The sequence below is a fragment of the Oncorhynchus clarkii genome, chromosome 4 (genome assembly GCF_045791955.1).
Source record: "Oncorhynchus clarkii lewisi isolate Uvic-CL-2024 chromosome 4, UVic_Ocla_1.0, whole genome shotgun sequence".
NCBI lineage: Eukaryota > Metazoa > Chordata > Actinopteri > Salmoniformes > Salmonidae > Oncorhynchus > Oncorhynchus clarkii.
The window spans coordinates 30,630,758-30,652,314 of record NC_092150.1 but is presented as its reverse complement, the minus strand read 5'-3'; the positions used below and the strand labels follow the sequence as shown (position 1 = coordinate 30,652,314).

General features: G+C 40.1%; 1 protein-coding gene across 3 annotated transcripts; it reads left to right on the top strand.

Annotated features, from left to right (window-relative positions):
• The first annotated feature begins 884 nt into the window (after positions 1-884).
• On the top strand, positions 885-20,419 carry LOC139407665 (regulator of G-protein signaling 8-like). Of its 3 annotated transcripts, none has more exons than XM_071151509.1 (5): positions 885-989; positions 14,251-14,355; positions 16,202-16,263; positions 18,734-18,900; positions 19,739-20,419. In XM_071151509.1, the coding sequence occupies exons 2-5, from the start codon at positions 14,255-14,257 to the stop codon at positions 19,931-19,933; spliced, it is 525 nt and encodes a 174-aa protein (XP_071007610.1). In that variant the 5' UTR covers positions 885-989; positions 14,251-14,254; the 3' UTR covers positions 19,934-20,419. The 3 variants fall into 3 exon arrangements, with proteins under 3 accessions (XP_071007610.1, XP_071007608.1, XP_071007607.1); XM_071151507.1 differs by lacking the exon at positions 885-989 and adding an exon at positions 6,748-6,834; XM_071151506.1 differs by lacking the exon at positions 885-989 and having other exon boundaries at positions 14,243-14,355.
• The last annotated feature ends 1,138 nt before the right edge of the window (positions 20,420-21,557 follow it).

The window sequence follows — 21,557 nt, the reverse complement described above, 5'->3', positions numbered from 1 at the left end:
TTGGCTAAGGTGTATGTGAACATCCGACTTCAACTGTATACAGTATGTCACTCCCCTTGGTTCCTTTGCCAGGCGTCATTGTTTCAGTTTCATGTCAGTGCGTTTTTCGAGTTTCTTGTTTTGGATTATGTTGCGTTTTTCATTACAAACGCTCACTTCCTGAACTTGCTTCCCGACTCTCAGCGCACAACCTTACAGCTTAATTCCATCTTCCAGCATCATTATTATCTTCTATCAGCTGAACAATGTTTCTGTCCCACCTTTTATCCCTACAGTGCCTAGAACAGTATATTATTTTTTATAAAGATCCAGTCTAGAACTGTTTTTATATAGCCTCTGTCCAGAAAAGTATATTTCTATTTAGCCACTGTATATTTATAGCCATACATCATCTAAACAACCACTCTGCTAGAGCTTGGCTTGTCTTCAGAGAATTCCCTTACCGCAAAAACACATGCATTTCACTTGATCAGATATGAATTGTTCCAAAAACATGTTTTCACACGTTTTCATGTGAAGTTAATGTGACAACATGTAAATCAATATATGATTACATGAAACTAAACATATGAAAACGTGATTTCAAGTGAAGGGTTCCAAAAATAAGTTTTCACATGATTTCACGTGAATGTTCACGTGAAATCATGTGGATTTTCTGTATGGGTTCTCTGTGCATTAACAATGTTCTCTGCCTTTCCCTCCTTCTCTGTTTCTCCCTCTTCCTAACCCCTTCGCCCCGTTTCCTTTCCCCCCTACCACGTTTTCACACTGATGAGCATGCTGCGTGGCTCCTAGCCTCCTACTTACGGCAATTGTAATAGTAACAGCAGATATAATCGCCACACAAAGAGGAGTGCCATCACAGACAAACACACACTCACGCACACACCGACGTGGATAAATAGCGGCTTGTTCCTCTCAAACGTACGCTGGGGAGGAAAAGAGAGAAAGTGTCCACCTGCGCTGATCAAATACACAAGAGGGCTAAGGTAAAACATCATCCATATTCATCTTACTAGTAGATCGCTACATTACTTAAGTCCACTATGGATAAAGGATGGGAAGCAGACTGTCGTTATGTACATCTGCTGTCAATGTGTCTGATCACCAAAATAGAAAAGATGGAGACGGTTCGTTTACAGGACAGATAACTGTCATCATCTGGAAACACACTGTTAGAGACATGAGAAGATCGTTTATTTACTGCTCCAAATATAGTTTGGTTTTGGTTATTGCTTATTTACATCAGCAGTGCATTGTTCACACATTTAGAAATTGTAGTATGTGTGCGTGTATGTCAGGGGCGGGGGCAGGGTAGCCTAGTGGTTAGAGCGTTGGACTAGTAACTGGAAGGTTGCGAGTTCAAACCCCCGAGCTGACAAGGTACAAATCTGTCGTTCTGCCCCTGAACAGGCAGTTAACCCACTGTTCCCAGGCCGTCATTGAAAATAAGAATTTGTTCTTAACTGACTTGCCTGGTTAAATAAAGGTAAAAAAAAAAAAAAAAATGTCAGACAGTGGAGGAGCTACAGACAGAGGGGATTTGAAGCACCCACAAATCCCACCTACAGGTTTAACAACTCTCTCTCACTCTCTTCTATCTCAATCATTATCTCACCTCTTTATCATTTATCACACAAGGGTAATCCAACAAATATTTATCATCCTTGGGTACAGAAATAATCAATTTCGTTCCTCCCTCCCTCTCATCTCTCCACTCCTCCCTTGTCCCTTACATCTCAGTACTCCTCCCACCCTTTTCAGCATATATTACCCAAAAACCTGCCCCTAATCAAACAGAGATTCTGCCTGGCCACTCTCAACTCAGAAACATTATATGAACATCTACATCCAAAAAGTGTGCATTTGAAAGAGAAAACCGCTATAGCTACCTAAATCTAGATGCAGCTACAGTATTTTTAAGCCAAATGACCCTACAAAGGGTTAGTAACTGTGAAAGCTTTCAACAGAATGAGCTGTCAAGCTTATTCAGTCTGGATAGAGTGGTTTGCAAACCTAATCCCCCAAATACATTGATTACATAAAAACCTAAAGTCAGGATTAAGAGCATAATTTCTGACTCAGCAGAAAATACCATTTAAAAAAATAACAAAAGAAGGGCAAAGTTCAAACTTGTAATCATCTACTTCATAATCATCTGCCCAGTGGTTATTATCCAATAAGATCTCACATATTCACTGCATAATTAGATGTTGATCCACGTTCTTTAAATGTCAAATTTCATAGTTGCTCCAAACATAATATTTCTACGTGTTTTTGTTGCTCCTGTTGCTCTGTATCGTTCCATTTCACCAAACGTCAAATTTCGAAGTTAAGGATTAGGTTTTGGCTGTCATTCTGAATGGTTAAGGTTTGGGATATGGTTCATCCTTAAGAGTCCATCGATGCACAGGTGCATCAATCTCAGTAACACAGTAAAAAAATCCTCATCAAAATCCGTCAGTTTAAGATAGAGAAATCTGCATGGGCTGTGTCTCAATCCACCTCATCCGCCCATGTCGCCCTTCCGCATCTGCAGTCGAAGGTAGCCAAGCTACAGCGGTGTTAGTCAGACCATGAGACATCCCGAAAATTGGTCTTCTCAATTAAAGGTCTGTAGCGTCCGAACGGTTTAGCATACAAACTATTATGATCTATGGAAAGGGGAGACTTGCACGAACGCAATGGTGTCACGAGACTCGTCTGAAGGTAACCCATGCAAACGAATGGAAGTACGGAGGAAGATTTGTGTTAAATATGTGCCAAAAAATATTTCCTTCACTTTCTTACATCTCCTAGACACGTAAAAACCTTATTCCTTATGATTTTATTTTTGATAGTCTTTTTTTGCCATTTAGAACTGTGTTATTCAATGCGTTTGTAGGGGCTATGGTAGTAAAGGCCAAATTAAATATTTTATCAAAAACAAATTCAACCTAATTTTTATACCAAAAGGGGTCCTCGAATTCTTAATCAAATAGCCCAATGATCCATGATATGACCATCTTTAAAAAATTCCATATGTTAGCTTAGTACCCCCCCAACCCCCCCCAACGTCTTAGACTTTCAGAGGTTAAAACCAAAAATTTAAATTAAAAATAAATTAAACAGTGTCCGAGACTGGAATCGAACACACAACCTTCTGATCCAGAGTCCACCACCTCCATCCACCTCAGCCCACAATGCTGTAGTACAACCCACGCTTTGAAGCCATTTTCCATCATCCTTAGGACATGGATAGATGTTTAATTTCAACATCAGTCTTGAACGACCTGGCTGTATTATCACCTTTCCATGATTCCAGAGCAAATGAACAAATAAATGTAGTTTTGTTGTGCTAAGGTTGAATAACGAAGCCCATGTCTGTGCTCGTTGTAAACCGTACAATGATTCTGAAACAGAGATGAAAACGAAAGCCTAAAATGTAATTATAAATTGCATGCTGTGATGCTCCGCACAATGTTATTTTTAGCCAATATTACATCCAAATGTCCCCATTAACATGGTCACTCTGTGCATATATTTAGTTGAAATAGAACTGTTCTCATCACTCAGGGCTGGATGGGTATATGGCCTTACTCAGGGTCCTTACTGCCCTTGTGACATATGCCTCAGTCCCCAACTTCCACCTCCAGGGGGCAGTGAATGTGTGTGTGTGTTTGCGTGGGTGTGCATGCGAGTGTGTCTTAATTTTTCTTATTTGAAATGGTAATGAGTGCATTAGATTCAATTGTAGCCTACTGGGCAGCAGCACACATGAAAATCAACCTCTCTGTAGAACAAAAGTGACATTAATATGATCGTACATCACTGTGCCTGAAGAGAGCTAGGGTAAAAATAGATAGACAGTGTCAGTTTGATGAAATGAGACTGGCTTTACCCCATGCCTGTCGAGGTGCGCCATGCATCGGGGCTGATGTGTTTATCAGGATCAGGTCTACTCTATGAGAGTGTATAGAGATAGCCTACACTCAGTTGTGTACACTGCAAAGCTGGCATAACAAGGCAAGGACATCAGTGAGACAGCAAGCTGCAGCCTGCAGAACAGACAACAGGGCTAATTTTAGAGTTAGATTACCTGAGGGGGTAAGGTCAATGCCTCTGTGTATAAAAGCATGATAGCTGGGGGTCCACATAACAATGTTCATGAAGGGTAACCGTTGGCAGTGGCAACACATACACAAATAGGGATGTGAGAGATATAGGTAGGGATGGAAAGAGGGTAGAGAGAAGAATGGAATCAGTTCAAACAGATTCAAGTTTGCCCCTCGGAGACAAACTGGACATCAGACAGATAGACGGATAGACAGAGCAGGGCAGGGACAGGCAGACAACCCCAGCCTTAAACAAAGACAGCAGAGCAGCATAGGTCTGTAAGGCCAGAAATAGCCCATAAACAGCCTGGTAAGGTTTCAGCACTGGCACTCATCTTTCGGACAGGGACACAGACGGTATCCAAATGTGTGCATGCGCATACCCTTATGCAAAAGTGGACACACATACAGATACACACAATAAATATAAAGGACACCGAATTATTCAGTGTTCCCATGATGTTTAACTCACACAGGAAATAAGTGATTGCAGCAATTGCTTCTCTCCATACCTAATGCAACGTTTAGATAATACTGTACTTTAGCAACAAAGAGAAACTCTGCATGGTGGGAAACTGCTTGCACCAAGTCAACAGGGTGGTTATTCCAACCTGGACTCAGAGCATTTTGTATTATTCTGTACATAAATCAGAAACACTTGATTTAGTATGATATGTGAAACTAGGCATATGTCGCGCGTCAATACTTCACAGGAAAGTCATTTGAACGTAAACTTTTCTTTATCATATGTGTTTTTGGGCAAAAATGTCTTCGGGAATATGTGAACTTTCATGTGCCTTAATATCAAATGTGTATGCCATCTGTAAATACGAATACAATTGTTAAGTTACAGGGCAAATTGGTTTAGCCACAGAAAAAGGAACCAACCTTCCTGCTAGCCATGATTAGCGGCGATAATGAGTGGGCTGGGCATGCCGAGAGATGAGTTTGCATTGGTCTGCCATGTAGCGCACTTCTGTCTATAATATGAGCTGGTCAGTATGTGTAGGTAATCCTTTCTAACGCAGCTTTTTTGAAAGATATCACATAGTACAAGTGCATAAGTGTTGCGCTCCACTTTCTGGAGGACCGAGTTTTGAAATCAGTGGAATTAGAGTTTGATATCTAAGGAGTTGGATAAAATATGCAGACGGAGTCGAAAAGAGATCACACAGAAGGCTGTTGTATAAAACACCTCTCGCAGGATTCAAACTAAGGGCAACCATGGCATCTGTGATAGAGAGGGAGAAGTGTCCATCCATGTATATGGGTAAAGATAGTCTATCTACCGACATTTTCAGATATTGCACGTTTCTAATTTTGTCAGAAATACTTTTTCATTTCAAGTGTACTGTTAGCTAGCTTAAGTTAGCTGGCTGGCTCGCTAGCTAACGTTATGTGTATGATATGTGTATTTACAGTGCCTTGCGAAAGTATTCGGCCCCCTTGAACTTTGCGACCTTTTGCCACATTTCAGGCTTCAAACATAAAGATATAAAACTGTATTTTTTTGTGAAGAATCAACAACAAGTGGGACACAATCATGAAGTGGAACGACAATTATTGGATATTTCAAACGTTTTTAACAAATCAAAAACTGAAGAATTGGGCGTGCAAAATTATTCACCCCCCTTAAGTTAATACTTTGTAGCGCCACCTTTTGCTGCGATTACAGCTGTAAGTCGCTTGGGGTAAGTCTCTATCAGTTTTGCACATCGAGAGACTGACATTTTTTTCCCATTCCTCCTTGCAAAACAGCTCGAGCTCAGTGAGGTTGGATGGAGAGCATTTGTGAACAGCAGTTTTCAGTTCTTTCCACAGATTCTCGATTGGATTCAGGTCTGGACTGACTTGGCCATTCTAATATCCAGAGCGCAGAATAACAGAATAACGATGTAAGACACTTGTATTTTCATTAATGTTTAATACTATAATTTTTTATTTAGAATTTGGCGCGCTCTGAATTCACCGGATGTTGTCGAATTTGATCCCGGGAAGCAGGATTTCCGCACTAAGATTATTAAGGAAAAAATGTAAGTTGGGTGCTTGGTCATGGTGGATGGTTCGGTGTAAAACGCAAACATCTAGTAGCCCAAAAATTCCGGTCAAATCTCAACAACTGCTTGCTACTTTGTAACTACTCCGCATGTAAGCTAAACCTTTCCTTAACATTTACCCTTCCCTTGACCCTGCAACCTAACTCTTAAACTTAACCCCTAGCCTATTGTACATTTGGAAGTTTGTAACATATAACACGTTTAGCAAATTCTTAACCTGTTGTATGTTTTGCAAATTCCTAACATATTGTATGTTTTTCTAATTTGTAACATACTGTACCATTTGAAAATTTGTATGATATACCACTTTTAACAAATTTGTAGCATATTGTACGTTTTGCATATTCATAACATATATTACAAATTAATTCGTAAGATATCAAATGAAATTGGTGATGGACATTCACAAATTAATACATACCATGATATGTAACATATCATATAAGTACAGAATACTATGAAATGCTCTGAGACCAGGTTGGTTATTCATGCAGTGTTTTATACCCTGCAGTGGTATTCCAACAAACAATACACTGATTTGAACCGATACATGTTCATGGCCAAATGTCAAGGCCAATGATGTTTCCTTGACAGATGGACATACCAGGATCTGCTCTCCAACTACATTCTCCACACTAAGAACAAGAAAACCATGGCACAGGAAAAAGTCAAAATACCGTAAGGTACCAAAACAACATCAAAGGGAATTTTTAGACCCAGTACTTTCAGGATCCCTTTTCAGCAACCAGGCATCTTTTTAAAGGAATTGCGAATGTTGTTCTATAAAAAATGAATGAGGAAACTGACATGTTCAAATTTGGAATTCTTTTTATAGCAGCCCCTCCAGAAGTCTGTGCCTGCTGCATGGCTGAATAGAACATTAAGTGGCTTACCCCTGACTACACAGATTTGTCACAGAACTTTATAAATAGCTCTGCAGGCAGGCAGACGGGCACGTGTTCCCACCCAATGTAGGTGAAGAGATTCAGCTCACTACAGAGCAGAGAAAACGTGAAAACACAGTTCTGCTTTCCACTGCAGAGATTGATTGATTTAATACTTTATTGTCCCTCTAGGGGAAAGTCATCTGGCAACATACAGCAGTTCCTGGCAAACATACACAAAATCAAAGCACAGGACATACAACACTCCATTTACAGACAACACATATCACAAGACGTACTTCAAACTTATGGATGAAGACTGAAAGTTTGGAGTTATGTCAGTGCATAACTCCTGACCAATTCTGCTATTTTTTGTGCTTTTTTTCGCTGATCGTAACTTGTCTTTACATAATGTTTCTGCCATCCTATGACCAAAAACAGCTTCTGGACATCAGAACAGCGATCACTAACCTCAATTTGGATGAAGATTTCTGAAAAGTCTGCGCAGGTACAAAAATATTGAGATTTATAAACTAGGCGCACCCTTTACAGTACATAAGCATGTTTCCCATTATAAATCAGATCTGTCGTAAAGCTGATCTGTCGTAAATGAGCATAGAAATTCCACCTGGAAAACGCCTCCATTCACATTTTATTGTGACGATAATGCTGTATGTGCTGTATAATTTGGAGCTATTGGTATTAGGCCACGGCATGCAAAAATACTTATTGTTGTTCAGTATTTTGTTTTTCAACAACTGGGTTTATATGTTCTGTCTCTGTATAAACTCTGAGATGAAATAGGCAATTATGTCGCGCTCCTATCGCACAGCAATACTGTATCATTCCCATACTCCTCCATAGGGAATGAAAAGCGTTGAGCTAGACACAGACAGCTCATTTGGGGGCTCAAATGAACCACAGAGACTGAGTGTGGGATAATAGCGTGGTCGTGTTGAACCTTGCTTGTTTTCTCGACTTCTCTACCAACAACTAATTGCATACAGAGCTCATAACCTGTATAACTAGACACCTCATAGGGACTAGTGAGCTACTAGCAGGAATCAGTAATACATACACACATTAATTACCAAGAGAGTTTTCATCTATACTTTTCATCTATATTTCTCATAGCTGTCTATTTACCACCGCATTCAGAAAGTATTCATACCCCTTGACATTTTCCACATTTTGCCTTATTCTGAAATTGATTCAATTGTTTTTTTTCCTCATCAATTTCAACACCCCATAATGACGAAGCAAAAGCAAGTTTTTAGAGTCTTCTTGGGTATGACGCTGCAAGCTTGGCACACCTATAATTGGGGTGTTCCTCCCATTCTCCTCTGCCCAGTCTGTAATACCTAAATGTTTCAAGCAGACTACCACAGTACCTTTGCCAAATATGCCAAGGTTACCTATCTAAATTCCTATAGCCCCAACGCACTCACATCTGTAGCCATGAAATGCTTTGAAAGGCTGGTCGTGGCTCACATCAACATTATTATCCTAGACACCCTGGACCCACTCCAATTCGCATACCGCCCCAACAGTTCTATTTTTGTTTCATCAGACCAGAGGACATTTGTCCAAAAAGTACGATCTTTGTCCCCATTTGCAGTTCCAAACCGTAGTCTGGCTTTTTTTATGGCGGTTTTGGAGCAGTGGCTTCTTCCTTGCAGAGTGGCCTTTCAGGTTATGTCGAAAATAGGACTTGTTTTACTGTGGATATAGGTACTTTTGTACCTGTTTCCTCCAGCATCTTCACAAGGTCCTTTGGGATTGATTTGCACTTTTCGCACAAAAGTACATTCATCTCTAGGAGACAGAACGTGTGTCCTTCCTGAGCGGTATGACGGCTGCATGGTCCCATGGTGTTTATACTTGCGTACTATTGTTTGTACAAATGAACGTGGTACCTTCAGGCGTTTGGAAATTGCTTCCAAGGATGAACCAGACTTGTGGAAGTCTATAATTTTTCTGAGGTCTTGAAATACATCCACAGGTACACCTCCAATTAACTAAAAGTATGTCAATTAGCCTATCAGAAGCTTCTAAAGCCAGGACATAATTTTCTGGAATTTTCCAAGCTGTTTAATAAAGGCACAGTCAACTTAGTGTACAGTATATAAACTTCTAAACCACTGGAATTGTGATACAGTGACTTATAAGTGAAATAATCAGTCTGTAAACAATTGTTGGAAAAATGACTTGTGTCATGCACACAGTAGATGTCCTAACCGACTTACCAAAACTATAGTTTGTTAACAAGACATTTGTGGAGTGGTTGAAAAAACGTGTTTTAATGACTCCAACCTAGTTGTATGTTAACTTCCAACTTCAACTTGATCTACTGTATCTCAATGACCTCGTACTTCGGCACATCTACTCTGAACTGGTAACCTGTGTATATAGCTAAGTTATCGTTACTCATTGTGTATTTATTCCTTGTGTTATTATTTGGTTTTTATTTTTCTCTCTGCATTGTTGGGAAGGGCCCGTAAGTGAGCATTTCACTGTTAGTCTACACCTATTCTTTACAAACCATGTGACAAATAAAATGTTATTTGTTTTGAAAATGTATGTGTTCAGGAATCTGTTTTTGTTTGGAATAGAGTGGGATTTTGAGTCTTTGGCCGGACTGTAATGTTTGTAATGTACTGGTTGTACAGCAGGTGTGTGATGTCTTTATTGATGTGTCTGGCTTTGTAGATGGTTCTGGTTTTATCATGATATGCTTTGGCACTTGACACAGCAGACTTTGCTTGAGATGTTGACAGTTTTGCGAATTGTGTGGGTGTTTGTTATTGAGAGTGAACTATACCAGTCAAGGAAACAGAAGGTGAGAATGCTTTAGATGAATGCCTTATAGAAGAGATGGAGTATTGTGTTCTAAACATTGAATTTTACTGAGGAAGTGCAGTCTTTGTTGTCCTTTTTTGAATATTGCTTTTGGGTTAGAATTCCAGGTTAGTGTAGAGTCGAGGATTGTTCCCAGGGAGTGGTATGCTTTTACAGTGTCGATATTTTCTGTGTTGATTTTGACCAGTTCCAGATCCTCAGCTTTTGTTTGGAAGTTGGAGATATAAATATATATATTTTTGGACGTCTAGCTGTAGTGAGTGATTGTTGCTCCATTCTGTGAATGTGTGTATTTCTTGTCTGTAGTTGTGTTCTTGAATGCCTAACATTATTCCGACCATGGCTGTGCCATCTGCAAATTTGATGGTGTGGCAGAGCATGGCTTTGCGTAATTTGTAAACAATATGAAGAGAACTGGTGAAATGACACTTCCTTGGGGACAACTGTGTTGCTGGGTATGGAATGGGAAAGGGCAGAGTTCACCCTCATTGTTTGAGGGAGGTTATTCAGGACGCTGTCAACCCATCTGATGATGTAGCTGTTGTCCATACGTTTTTGCAGAAGGAGATGTGGTTGAATGGTGTTGAATGCTGAAGAGAAGACCAGGATCAGAATCAAGGCATATGATTTTGGTGTATCCAAGTGCTGGTGCAGGATGTGCATGAAGAATAACAGAGTGTCCTCTGTAATCCGTGCTGCTTTGTAGGTGAATTGGATGGAGTCCAACAGCTGTTCTGTTATTATCTCTATTGACGTGAGGGCAACAGGTCTATAATCGTTGAGGACTTTCAGTTTAGGGATCTTAGAGAATTATCACAGCTGATACTGATCTGTATATAGTCAAGGGACATTTCGAGAGCTTGGGACTATAAGGTTATATCTGCAATTTTGTCCAAATTGAGTTATTTACACAGTCTTGTTCTGTTCAATGTTCTCTACCTACAATGCCTTCAGAAAGTATTCACACCCCTTGACTTTTTCCACATTCTGTTGTGTTACAGCCTGAATTTAACACACACACAACACACACAAACACACACACACAAAGTGTTCTAATAAACCTGCTCTGCCTAGATGGAATCTATGAGTGGCATCTTAAGAGTGCATGATGAGAAGGCCTATTAAAGTGATTTTTGCATGCAATTTGACCAATTACAGCAGACGCCAAAACAATCCTCCATGACGCCTCCTCCAACACCCACCAATGTTTCTCTGTAGAGGAAGTGTTAGTTTAGATAGATGCTGAAATACAATAGTAATATAATACATTTTAGCAGACAATTTTATCCAAGGTGCCCTAGAATTAACTCATATATTCTGTATGTATGGTAGCACATTCATGAATCAAACCAACAACCTCAGTGTTTCTAGCAGCACCATGTTCCATCCAACTAAACCATCTTAACCAACAATATATATTGTTTTGCAATATAGTGGCCTGTAGGAATCAAGCTTATTGAAAAAGGAAAAGCTTTTGTGATACAAGCAGTTTGTTGATATTGTAGTGGGACTACCGGGGGCATCTGGCTTTAGGGTAATGATCACCAAAGGAAGTAATACTTACACTAACTACCCTGTTGTTCATAAGTATAAAAAGACCAGACAACCCCTCTCTCTTTATTCGCCAGCAGAGAAATACTGCAAACACCAGTTATTTAAAAGAGGAGTCCTTGGATTACAGAAGCTTGACTGACCATTCCAATAACACCAAGAGGCAAAGCAACACTGAGTACTCTAACAATTTACCCACCAATGGGATGGAGATCATGTCACTGATCATGTCACTGATGTAACTAACTACAGATGGGGGAACTCATTCCTCTCATTCCATTTTGGCATATTGAGCACTCAGCAGTGTTTGGTGTGCGTGTTATCAGGGGAAATAGGTGCATGGTAGAGAGGCTTGTGGCTCACTATCCAGATTGGATGTTCTCTGGTAGCTAGCTGATGGGTATTCATGTTGGCTTCTCCATATGGAGCTACACCTGCTTTCTATGTCTATCTGGTGTGTCTCTTTAGAGCAATGACTCTAATCAGATCCATCAATATGTCTGTCTGTCTGATCTGTCTAATCCTACAGCAGCTGGACAATAGGTGATGATATGAAACGTTACTGTTTGATAAGTCAGGTAGGACATTTACTGGCCATTTCATTCATTTGATGATTACATCAACAACCGGTGTCCATGATACACCATAGAAAAAACATTGAACAGATTGATTGTGTGATATGTAGTGTGAGTGAGTAAGTAGAAATATGTCGAAGGCAAATTACTATGTGTCAACAGGTCGGTGCATATTAAACAAATGTGAAGTGATGTGTAAGTAAACTTCATGAGGCACATCCTGAAACTGTGCTCTCCCACTTCCAACATCTGAACACCTGGATGCAAACATTTAATAATGTAGTCATTGGATGGATCAATACACTGATCCACAGGCCATGGCCTTGCTCATGACTGACCCATCAGCATAGTGACTACAGGCAGGAGGTTTAGATCTGAGCACTTTCCTAGAAGACTATGTTTAGAGCTGTAGGTGTACATGTTCCCTGTACTTGCCCTCTTCAAAGGGGGGGACACTCTTGACCCAAACTGCTACAGACCTATATCTATCCTACCCTGCCTTTCTAAGGTCTTCGAAAGCCAAGTCAACAAACAGGTTACCGACTATTTCGAATCTCACCATACCTTCTCTGCTATGCAATCTGGTTTCAGAGCTGGTCATGGGTGCACCTCAGCCACGCTCAAGGTCCTAAACGATATCTTAACCGCCATCGATAAGAAACATTACTGTGCAGCCGTATTCATTGATCTGGCCAAGGCTTTCAACACTGTCAATCACCACATCCTCATCGGCAGACTCGATAGCCTTGGTTTCTCAAATGATTGCCTCGCCTGGTTCACCAAATACTACTCTGATAGAGTTCAGTGTGTCAAATCTGAGTCTCTGATCCACCTCTATGCAGACGACACCATTCTGTATACTTCTGGCCCTTCTTTGGACATTGTGTTAACAACCCTCCAGGCAACCTTCAATGCCATACAACTCTCCTTCGGTGGCCTCCAATTGCTCTTAAATACAAGTAAAACTAAATGCATGCTCTTCAACCGATCGCTGCCTGCACCTGCCCGCCTGTCCAACATCACTACTCTGGACGGCTCTGACTTAGAATACGTGGACAACTACAAATACCTAGGTGTCTGGTTAGACTGTAAACTCTCCTTCCAGACCCACATCAAACATCTCCAATCCAAAGTTAAATCTAGAATTGGCTTCCTATTTCGCAACAAAGCATCCTTCACTCATGCTGCCAAACATCCCCTTGTAAAACTGACCATCCTACCAATCCTCGACTTCGGCGATGTCATTTACAAAATAGCCTCTAATACCCTACTCAACAAATTGGATGCAGTCTATCACAGTGCAATCCGTTTTGTCACCAAAGCCCCATATACTACCCACCATTGCGACCTGTACGCTCTCATTGGCTGGCCCTCGCTTCATACTTGTCGCCAAACCCACTGGCTCCATGTCATCTACAAGACCCTGCTAGGTAAAGTCCCCCCTTATCTCAGCTCGCTGGTCACCATAGCATCACCCACCCGTAGCACGCGCTCCAGCAGGTATATCTCTCTGGTCACCCCCAAAACCAATTCTTTCTTTGGCCGCCTCTCCTTCCAGTTCTCTGTTGCCAATGACTGGAACGAACTACAAAAATCTCTGAAACTGGAAACACTTATCTCCCTCACTAGCTTTAAGCACCAACTGTCAGAGCAGCTCACAGATTACTGCACCTGTACATAGCCCACCTATAATTTAGACCAAACAACTAACTCTTTCCCTACTGTATTTATTTTATTTATTTATTTTGCTCCTTTGCACCCCATTATTTTTATTTCTACTTTGCACATTCTTCCACTGCAAATCTACCAATCCAGTGTTTTACTTGATATATTGTATTTACTTTGCCACCATGGCCTTTTTTTGCCTTTACCTCCCTTCTCACCTCATTTGCTCACATCGTATATAGACTTGTTTATACTGTATTATTGACTGTATGTTTGTTTTACTCCATGTGTAACTCTGTGTCGTTGTATGTGTCGAACTGCTTTGCTTTATCTTGGCCAGGTCGCAATTGTAAATGAGTACTTGTTCTCAACTTGCCTACCTGGTTAAATAAAGGTGAAATAAATAAATAAAATGTTGGTTAGCTAAAAATAACCTGTGAAGATGGATTTCTACATCAGAGGACAGTCCAAATTTGATATCATAGGTTTTCATGTCATGTGAATGGTAATCAGGAGAGGTACTTTCTTGTGTGCTTCTATTCCATTCTCCCATTCATATGAGTAGAACCATGAAGACCAGACTAGGCTGCCTGTCCAATAAGTCTGACTCATACCCCGACTTCACTGAGTTCCTGCCCCCTTCCCAGGACAGGGCCACCAGATGCCGAAAGTAAGTAGATATTTTCATCAGATGACATTGTTCCAGTCCCTCCCATTGATATAGAATGTAGGTATTATTACTCGCAATGCCAGAAAAATGTCATACAGTTGAAGTCGGAAGTTTACATGAACTTATGTTTTTCAACCACTCCACAAATGTCTTGTTAAACAAGTCAGTTAGGACATCTACTTTGTGGATGGCGCAAGTCATTTTTCCAACAATTGTTTACACACAGATTATTTCACTTATAATTCACTGTATCACAATTCCAGTGGGTCAGAAGTTTACATACACTAAGTTGATTGTGTCTTTAAACAGCTTGGAAAATTCCAGAAAACTTTGTCATGGTTTTAGAAGCTTCTGGTAGGCTAATTGACATCATTTGATTCAATTGAAGGTGTACCTGTGGATGTCTTTCAATGCCTACCTTCAAACTCAGTGCATCTTTGCTTGACATCATAGGAAAATCAAAAGAAATCAGCCAAGACCTCAGAAAAAAATGGTAGGTTTCCACAAGTCTGGTTCATCCTTGGGAGCAATTTCCAAACGCCTGACGGTACCACGCTCATCTGTACAAACATTAGTATGCAGTCTAATCATCATGGGACCACGCAGCCGTCACACCGTTCAGGAAGGATACACGTTCTGTCTCCTAGAGATTAATATACTTTGGTGCAAAAAGTGCAAATCAATCCCAGAAAAACAGCACAGGACCTTGTGAAGATGCTGGAGGAAACAGGTACAAAAGTATCTATATCCACAGTAAAATGAGTCCTATAATCGACATAACCTGAAAGGCCGCTCAGCAAGGAAGAAGCCACTGCTCCAAAACCGCCATAAAAAAGTCAGACTATGGTTTGCAACTGCACATGGGGACAAATATTGTACTTTTTGGAGGAATGTCCTCTGGTCTGATGAAACCAAAATAGAACTGTTTGGCCATAATGACCATCGTTATGTTTGGAGGAAAAGGGGGGAGGCTTGCAAGCCAAAGAACACCATCCCAACCGTGAAGCACGGGGGTGGCAGCATCATGTTGTGGGGGTGCTTTGCTGAAGAAGGGACTGGTGCACTTCACAAAATAGATGTCATCATGAGGGTGGAAAATTATGTGGATATATTGAAGCAACATCTCAAGACATTAGTCAGGAAGTTAAAGCTTGGTTGCAAATGGGTCTTCCAAATGGACAATGACCCCAAGCATATTTCCAAAATTGTGGCAAAATCGCTTAAGGACAACAAAGTCAAGATATTGGAGTGGCCATCTCAAAGCCCTGACCTCAATCCCATAGAAAATGTGTGGTCAGAACTGAAATAGTGTGTGTGAGCAAGGAGGCCTACAAACCTGACTCAGTTACGCCAGCTCTGTCAGGAGGAATGGGAAAAAATTCACCCAACTTATTGTGGGAAGTTTGTGGAAGGCTACCCAAAACATTTGATCTAAGTTAAACAATTTGAAGCAATGCTTCCAAATACTAATTGAGTGTATGTAGACTTCTGACCCACTGGGAATTTAATTAAAGAAATAATAGCTGAAATAAATCATTCTCTCTATTATTATTCTGACATCTCACATTCTTAAAATAAAATGGTGATACTAACTGACCTAAAACAGGGAATGTTTACTCAGATTAAATGTCAGGAATTGTGAAAAACTCAGTTTATATGTATTTGGCTAAGGTGTATATAAACTTCGGACTTCAGCTGTATGTAATAAAACTATGCGATAGATGGTGTAGACTCTTTTTGAGCAACCTCTTAAACTATGAATGTGTGTGTGTTGAATTGCCTTTATCTGCATGGTTGCATACACATTTGAAAACATGTCACTGTATCTTTCTGTCTTTTTTTCAAGGCTGTCAAAAGATGAAGTCGTTCTGTGGGCAGATTCCTTCGATGTTCTTCTTTCGAACAAGTGTAAGTTCCTTTTTATTGACAAGTATCAGTCAATCCTTCTCCTTAGAGTTAGATATGAGAAATTGAACCAAAATAAGGAGGAAACAATATTTTATTTTTTTATCAACCAACCCCTCCAAAAAACTGTCCGTGCCATTGTTAGCGAAGCGAACCACGCAACTGTACGGATTACATTTTTTTCCTCAGTCCCATTCTATACCCCTTCTGTTCCCTTTGAAAACATGATTGTCTTTCTGTTTCCTATCTGAGGATCGCTCCCCACATCAGTCCATTTCTTTCCCCCTAAACCCTTCTTATGTAAGATCCGCTGTCTGTCTGGCTATTGATGTGTGACTCATTGTGTTACTCCTCAACACACAATGAGTCACACGCTTGGTTGTGACCTTCTCTGTGGATTACACAATAACACACATGTTCATGTGCAAATACACACATGCAAACACACACACAGACTCACAAGCACACACATAGCGTTCACGTGCAGGCACACACACACACGTGACAGGTTAAGTGTGTTCATAATAACAGGCCATCTGAAGAGACTGTCAGTGTTCTCTCTCTCTCTCTCTCACTAGCACATACACTCTCACTAGATAACCTGACAAAAAGGACAGAAAAGGGAGTGATAGCTGTAGGCTCTCCACAGGGAGCGGAAAACTAGACTGCACAGTAGGAAGACAGACGACCGACCTTGACTTTAGTTCAATTTTATTTTATTTTTCAGTGCGTCAATGAACAACAACTTGCTGTTTTTTAATATTACAATAATATTTTGTCCAAACTAGAGATATACTCATAACTCAAGTCATATGGTAATGTTATCTTAATGGTCATTTGTAATGTAATGTGTGAATGTTTCAAATTAGCATTTGTCTCTTATTGAGTTAATCAAGCAGTACTGTAAACCCTTCTACTAACTCTTTAACAGGTGGTGCTGTTGTATAACATAGACAAATTGGTGTAAACTTCAATAATGGTTTGACGTCACATCCACACGTAACCTCTTATGACCCTAGCTGCATGAAAGTCTAGGCTCTCAGTCTGCTTGTTCCTGGAATTGACAAATATTATCCTCAGACAGAAGGGGACAAAGGGAAACACTTCTGTAACCGGTTTCACCGAACACAATTTGTACAATTATTTCACCTTTATTTAACCAGGTAGGCCAGTTGAGAAGTTCTCATTTACAACTGCGACCTAGCAATGAGTAAAGAGACCTTGATGCTGAACTAAATCTATTTTTTTCAATATTAAATTATAATCTTTATATGTACATTAGCTCTCTCTGTGTAGTGTATTTCTGCATTCTGTAAGGAAAATCGAATGAGAGTGAGAAATGAACACTGACCTACAGTACATTCAGACATTGGAAGGCCTTTGCTTGACTACCAGATAATAGCCTATTCCTAAAGAGGCTAATTAATTAAAACCTATAAAAATACAAGCTAATATATGGAATTGTTTTAAGATGGTCATACCATGGATAATTGAGCTAATTGATTTAGAATTTTAGCACCCCTTTAGGTAAAAAAAAAAAGTGTAAATTAAATATAATTTGATAGAATATTGAATTTGGTCTTTATAACTACAGCCCATACAAACACATTGAATAACACATTCAATGAAAAAGACAGTCATAGGGAATAAGGTTTTGAAGTGTCTGTCCTATATCTAGGAGAAATAAGAAAGCTCAAGATTTTTGTATATTTTTTGGGACACATATTTAAGAATAAAGCAGGGCGAGAGAATCTTCCTCCAAGCTAAGTTCAATGCTTTTTTATTTTGAACACTGTGTGTTGACAAGGCTGCGTGCAGTCACAGTGTCCCTGGTGATTTTCCTATAGCCAGTGTGTAGTGAGAGTGTGTGAGTAATGTTGGTGATAGGGCCTGATGGACTACTCTACTGCTGCTGCTGGGAAAATGTTAAGCAAATAAATGCAAGAGAAAAGAGGGAGGGAGGGAGTGAAGGAGGGATAGAAAGTCTGGAGAAAACATGTTAACATGACATGGCTGATTGCAAAATATGACCTCCTGTGTTTTCATTGATGTCAGACAAATTGATCACTTATCTTTGATTGATGAAGACAAAAAGCTCATTGAAGGTTTGTGGGCCATATGTTTATGTTCTAATAACAGAGCTCTTCCCTGTGCTGAGAACAAGAGCACACTCTGCATCTGAGACAATATCAACACATGATAAACAACCCTGTTAGTATCTACAGCTGCTCTCTGTGAAGAAAAAAAACATCAGTTCCAAAGAAACTGGCCCATGTTCAGAAATAGGTGCTGGGATACAATATCGATCTTTGTAAATAAGTAAATAAGTAAAGACAGACAGACAGACAGACAGACAGACAGACAGACAGACAGACAGACAGACAGACAGACAGACAGACAGACAGACAGACCGACCGACCGACCGACCTTCTATCTATCTATCTGTCTATCTGATGGATGTTTTGTGTCTTAGGTGGCCTGGCTGCCTTCCAGGCTTTTCTCCAGACGGAGTTCAGCGACGAGAACATTGAGTTCTGGATGGCCTGCGAGGAATATAAAAAAATCAAGACTCCCGCTAAACTGATGACCAAAATTAACAAGATCTACAATGAGTTTATCGATGTCAAGGCTCCCAGAGAGGTTTGTGTTTGATCAAATGACTAATGATGCAAAATATTCACTTTGTCTCTTTTAAGGCCAGGCACCACACCCTAATAGGGTATTTTCCCCCTTAATCATATCACAATCTTTTACCAGTTGAAAGTGTACAGAAATCGAATAGTTTTTTGTATTAAATATGAAAATTAGGTGTTCTAATTAAATATGTGTATATTTGCATATCACACAAATACATTTTTTTCTGGACGCTGAATGAAGAAAGACTAAATATTCGTGTTTCATTTTGTTAAGACACTCCATGACTGGACTTAAACATAGATTGTTTTTTAAAGTATTTATTCACACATCTATCTGTAAATACTAAAGAAAGATAGGTAAAATGCCGTTTTGGCACATTTTTCAGAAGAAAATGTCATCTAGAAAAGAAAAAAAATCAAAGTAAATTAACATGTAACATTCTCTATGAAATGGGCTTATAAATGATGTGTGATTAAATTAGCTTTGAAATTATTTGTAAAATACTTTTTGATGAGTAAGAATAAGATAAAATATAGAAAATATTAATGGACCAAAGTACTGTATATGCAAAAATATATTTTCAACCTGTGGTGCCTGGCCTTAAATAACAATGCAAAAGGCTATGATTCATTTTAATTTGGGGTTACTATGTGTCAGATAAACATTTTAATCCACAACCTCCCAATATTACCGCTAGATACACATGAATACTCTTTGCATACTTTGATTATAAGGATTAATAATCATGTTTATGCTGTCCACAAACAAGTGTTTCATAGGAAATTCACACTAAGATGATTTGGATATCTACATTTTCATTTCTCTTCCTTGGTCTCTGTAGGTAAACATAGACTTCCGTACGCGGGAAGTGATGAGGCAGAGCCTTGCGGAGCCCACCCCCTCCAGTCTGAATGAGGTTCAGGCCAGGGTCCACAGCCTCATGGAGAAAGACTCTTACCCACGCTTTCTCCACTCCAAGATCTACCAGGACTTACTCGACATGCAGTACACACACTGCCATCGGAACTCTGTCTGAAGAACACACACACGTGCCGTCGCAGATACACACACACACACACACACACACAGTTGTGTTTTTCTTCAGTAGCTAGAACCCAAGGAACCATTATTCCTCAAGTTCTAACTTGAGATCTCAATGCGTAACTCAATAACTCACGATGACATGTTGAATCATGTGAACGTTTTTGAGTTATCCATACAAATATCAAGTTAGGATTCTCCTCTCACAGAGAGATTCTTAGTATTTAGACATATTGTGATATTGTATCATCCCTCTTAGAACTGTGTCAACATATAGTTTACACTTACAAAATACCACAAGACATTGTACTGTGTATCCTTTTATTACTCCTAATAGAAAATTTGTTGTTGTTGATGATATTTATTTCTCCCATCACTATAGATTTATCGTGGTGTAGAAATATGTCTGGCAATTTTATTAAAGTTTTGCAGCATGTCATCTGATATATACACTATATGTGGGCGGTTGTCCAGAAGTGGTGCAAATTGTGGGTTGGAAAAAAAGTCTAATCAATATCATGTTTTTCCAAAACTTTAAGCACCCATCTTACAACAGATACAATGGGTATTCGCCCCGTCCACTCAACTCAGTTCCATTTGAAGGTGATTGTGTTTGTTTCCGTCTCACAACTTCCGTCAACGCTAGTGAATTACCTCAGCGATGGCTAGCTAATACTAACAAACGAGCATCATTAACACATCATAACATTAAAACCTACCCTAACCAGAAATCGTAATAGATGGTAGCATTCGTGCAAAACTGAAAGCGCTTACCACCGCATTTAAACATAGCAAGGCGACTGGGAATATGCCAGAATACAAACAGGGCAGTCAAGGAAATCAAACAAGCAAAATGTCAGTATAGAGACAAAGTGGAGTCGTAATTCAACGGCTCAGACACGAGACGTATGTGGCGGTGTCTACAGACAATCAAGGACTAGAAAAGGAAAACCAAGCATGTCACGGACACCGACGTCTTGCTTCCAAACAACACCTTCTTGGCCCACTTTGAGGATAATACAGTGCCACCGACCTGGCCCGCTACCAAAGACTGTGGGCTCTCCTTCTCCGTGACCGACTTGTGTAAGACATTTAAACATGTTAACCCTCACAAGGCTGCAAGCCCAGGCGGCATCCCTAGCCAAGTCCTCAGAGCATGCGCAGACCAGCTGGCTGATGTGTTTACGAACATATTCAATCTCTCCCTATCCCAGTCTGCTGTCCCCACATGCTTCAAGATGGCCTCCATTGTTCCTGTACTCAAGAATGCAAAGGTAACTGAACTAAATGACTATCGCCCCTTAGCACTCACTTCTGTCATCATGAAGTACTTTGAGAGACTAGTCAAGGATCATATCATCTCCATTACCTGTCATTCTAGACCCACTTCAATTTGCTTACTGCTCCAAAAGGTCCACAGACGATGCAATCGCCATCACACTGCACACTGCCCTATCCTATGTAGACAAGAGGAATACCTATGTATGAATGCAGTTTATTGACTATAGCTCAGCATTCAACACCATAGTGACCTCCAAGCTCATCATTAAGCTTGAGGCCCTGGGTCTCAACCCCCACCCTGTGCAATTGAGTCCTCAACTTCCTGACGGGCCTGCCCC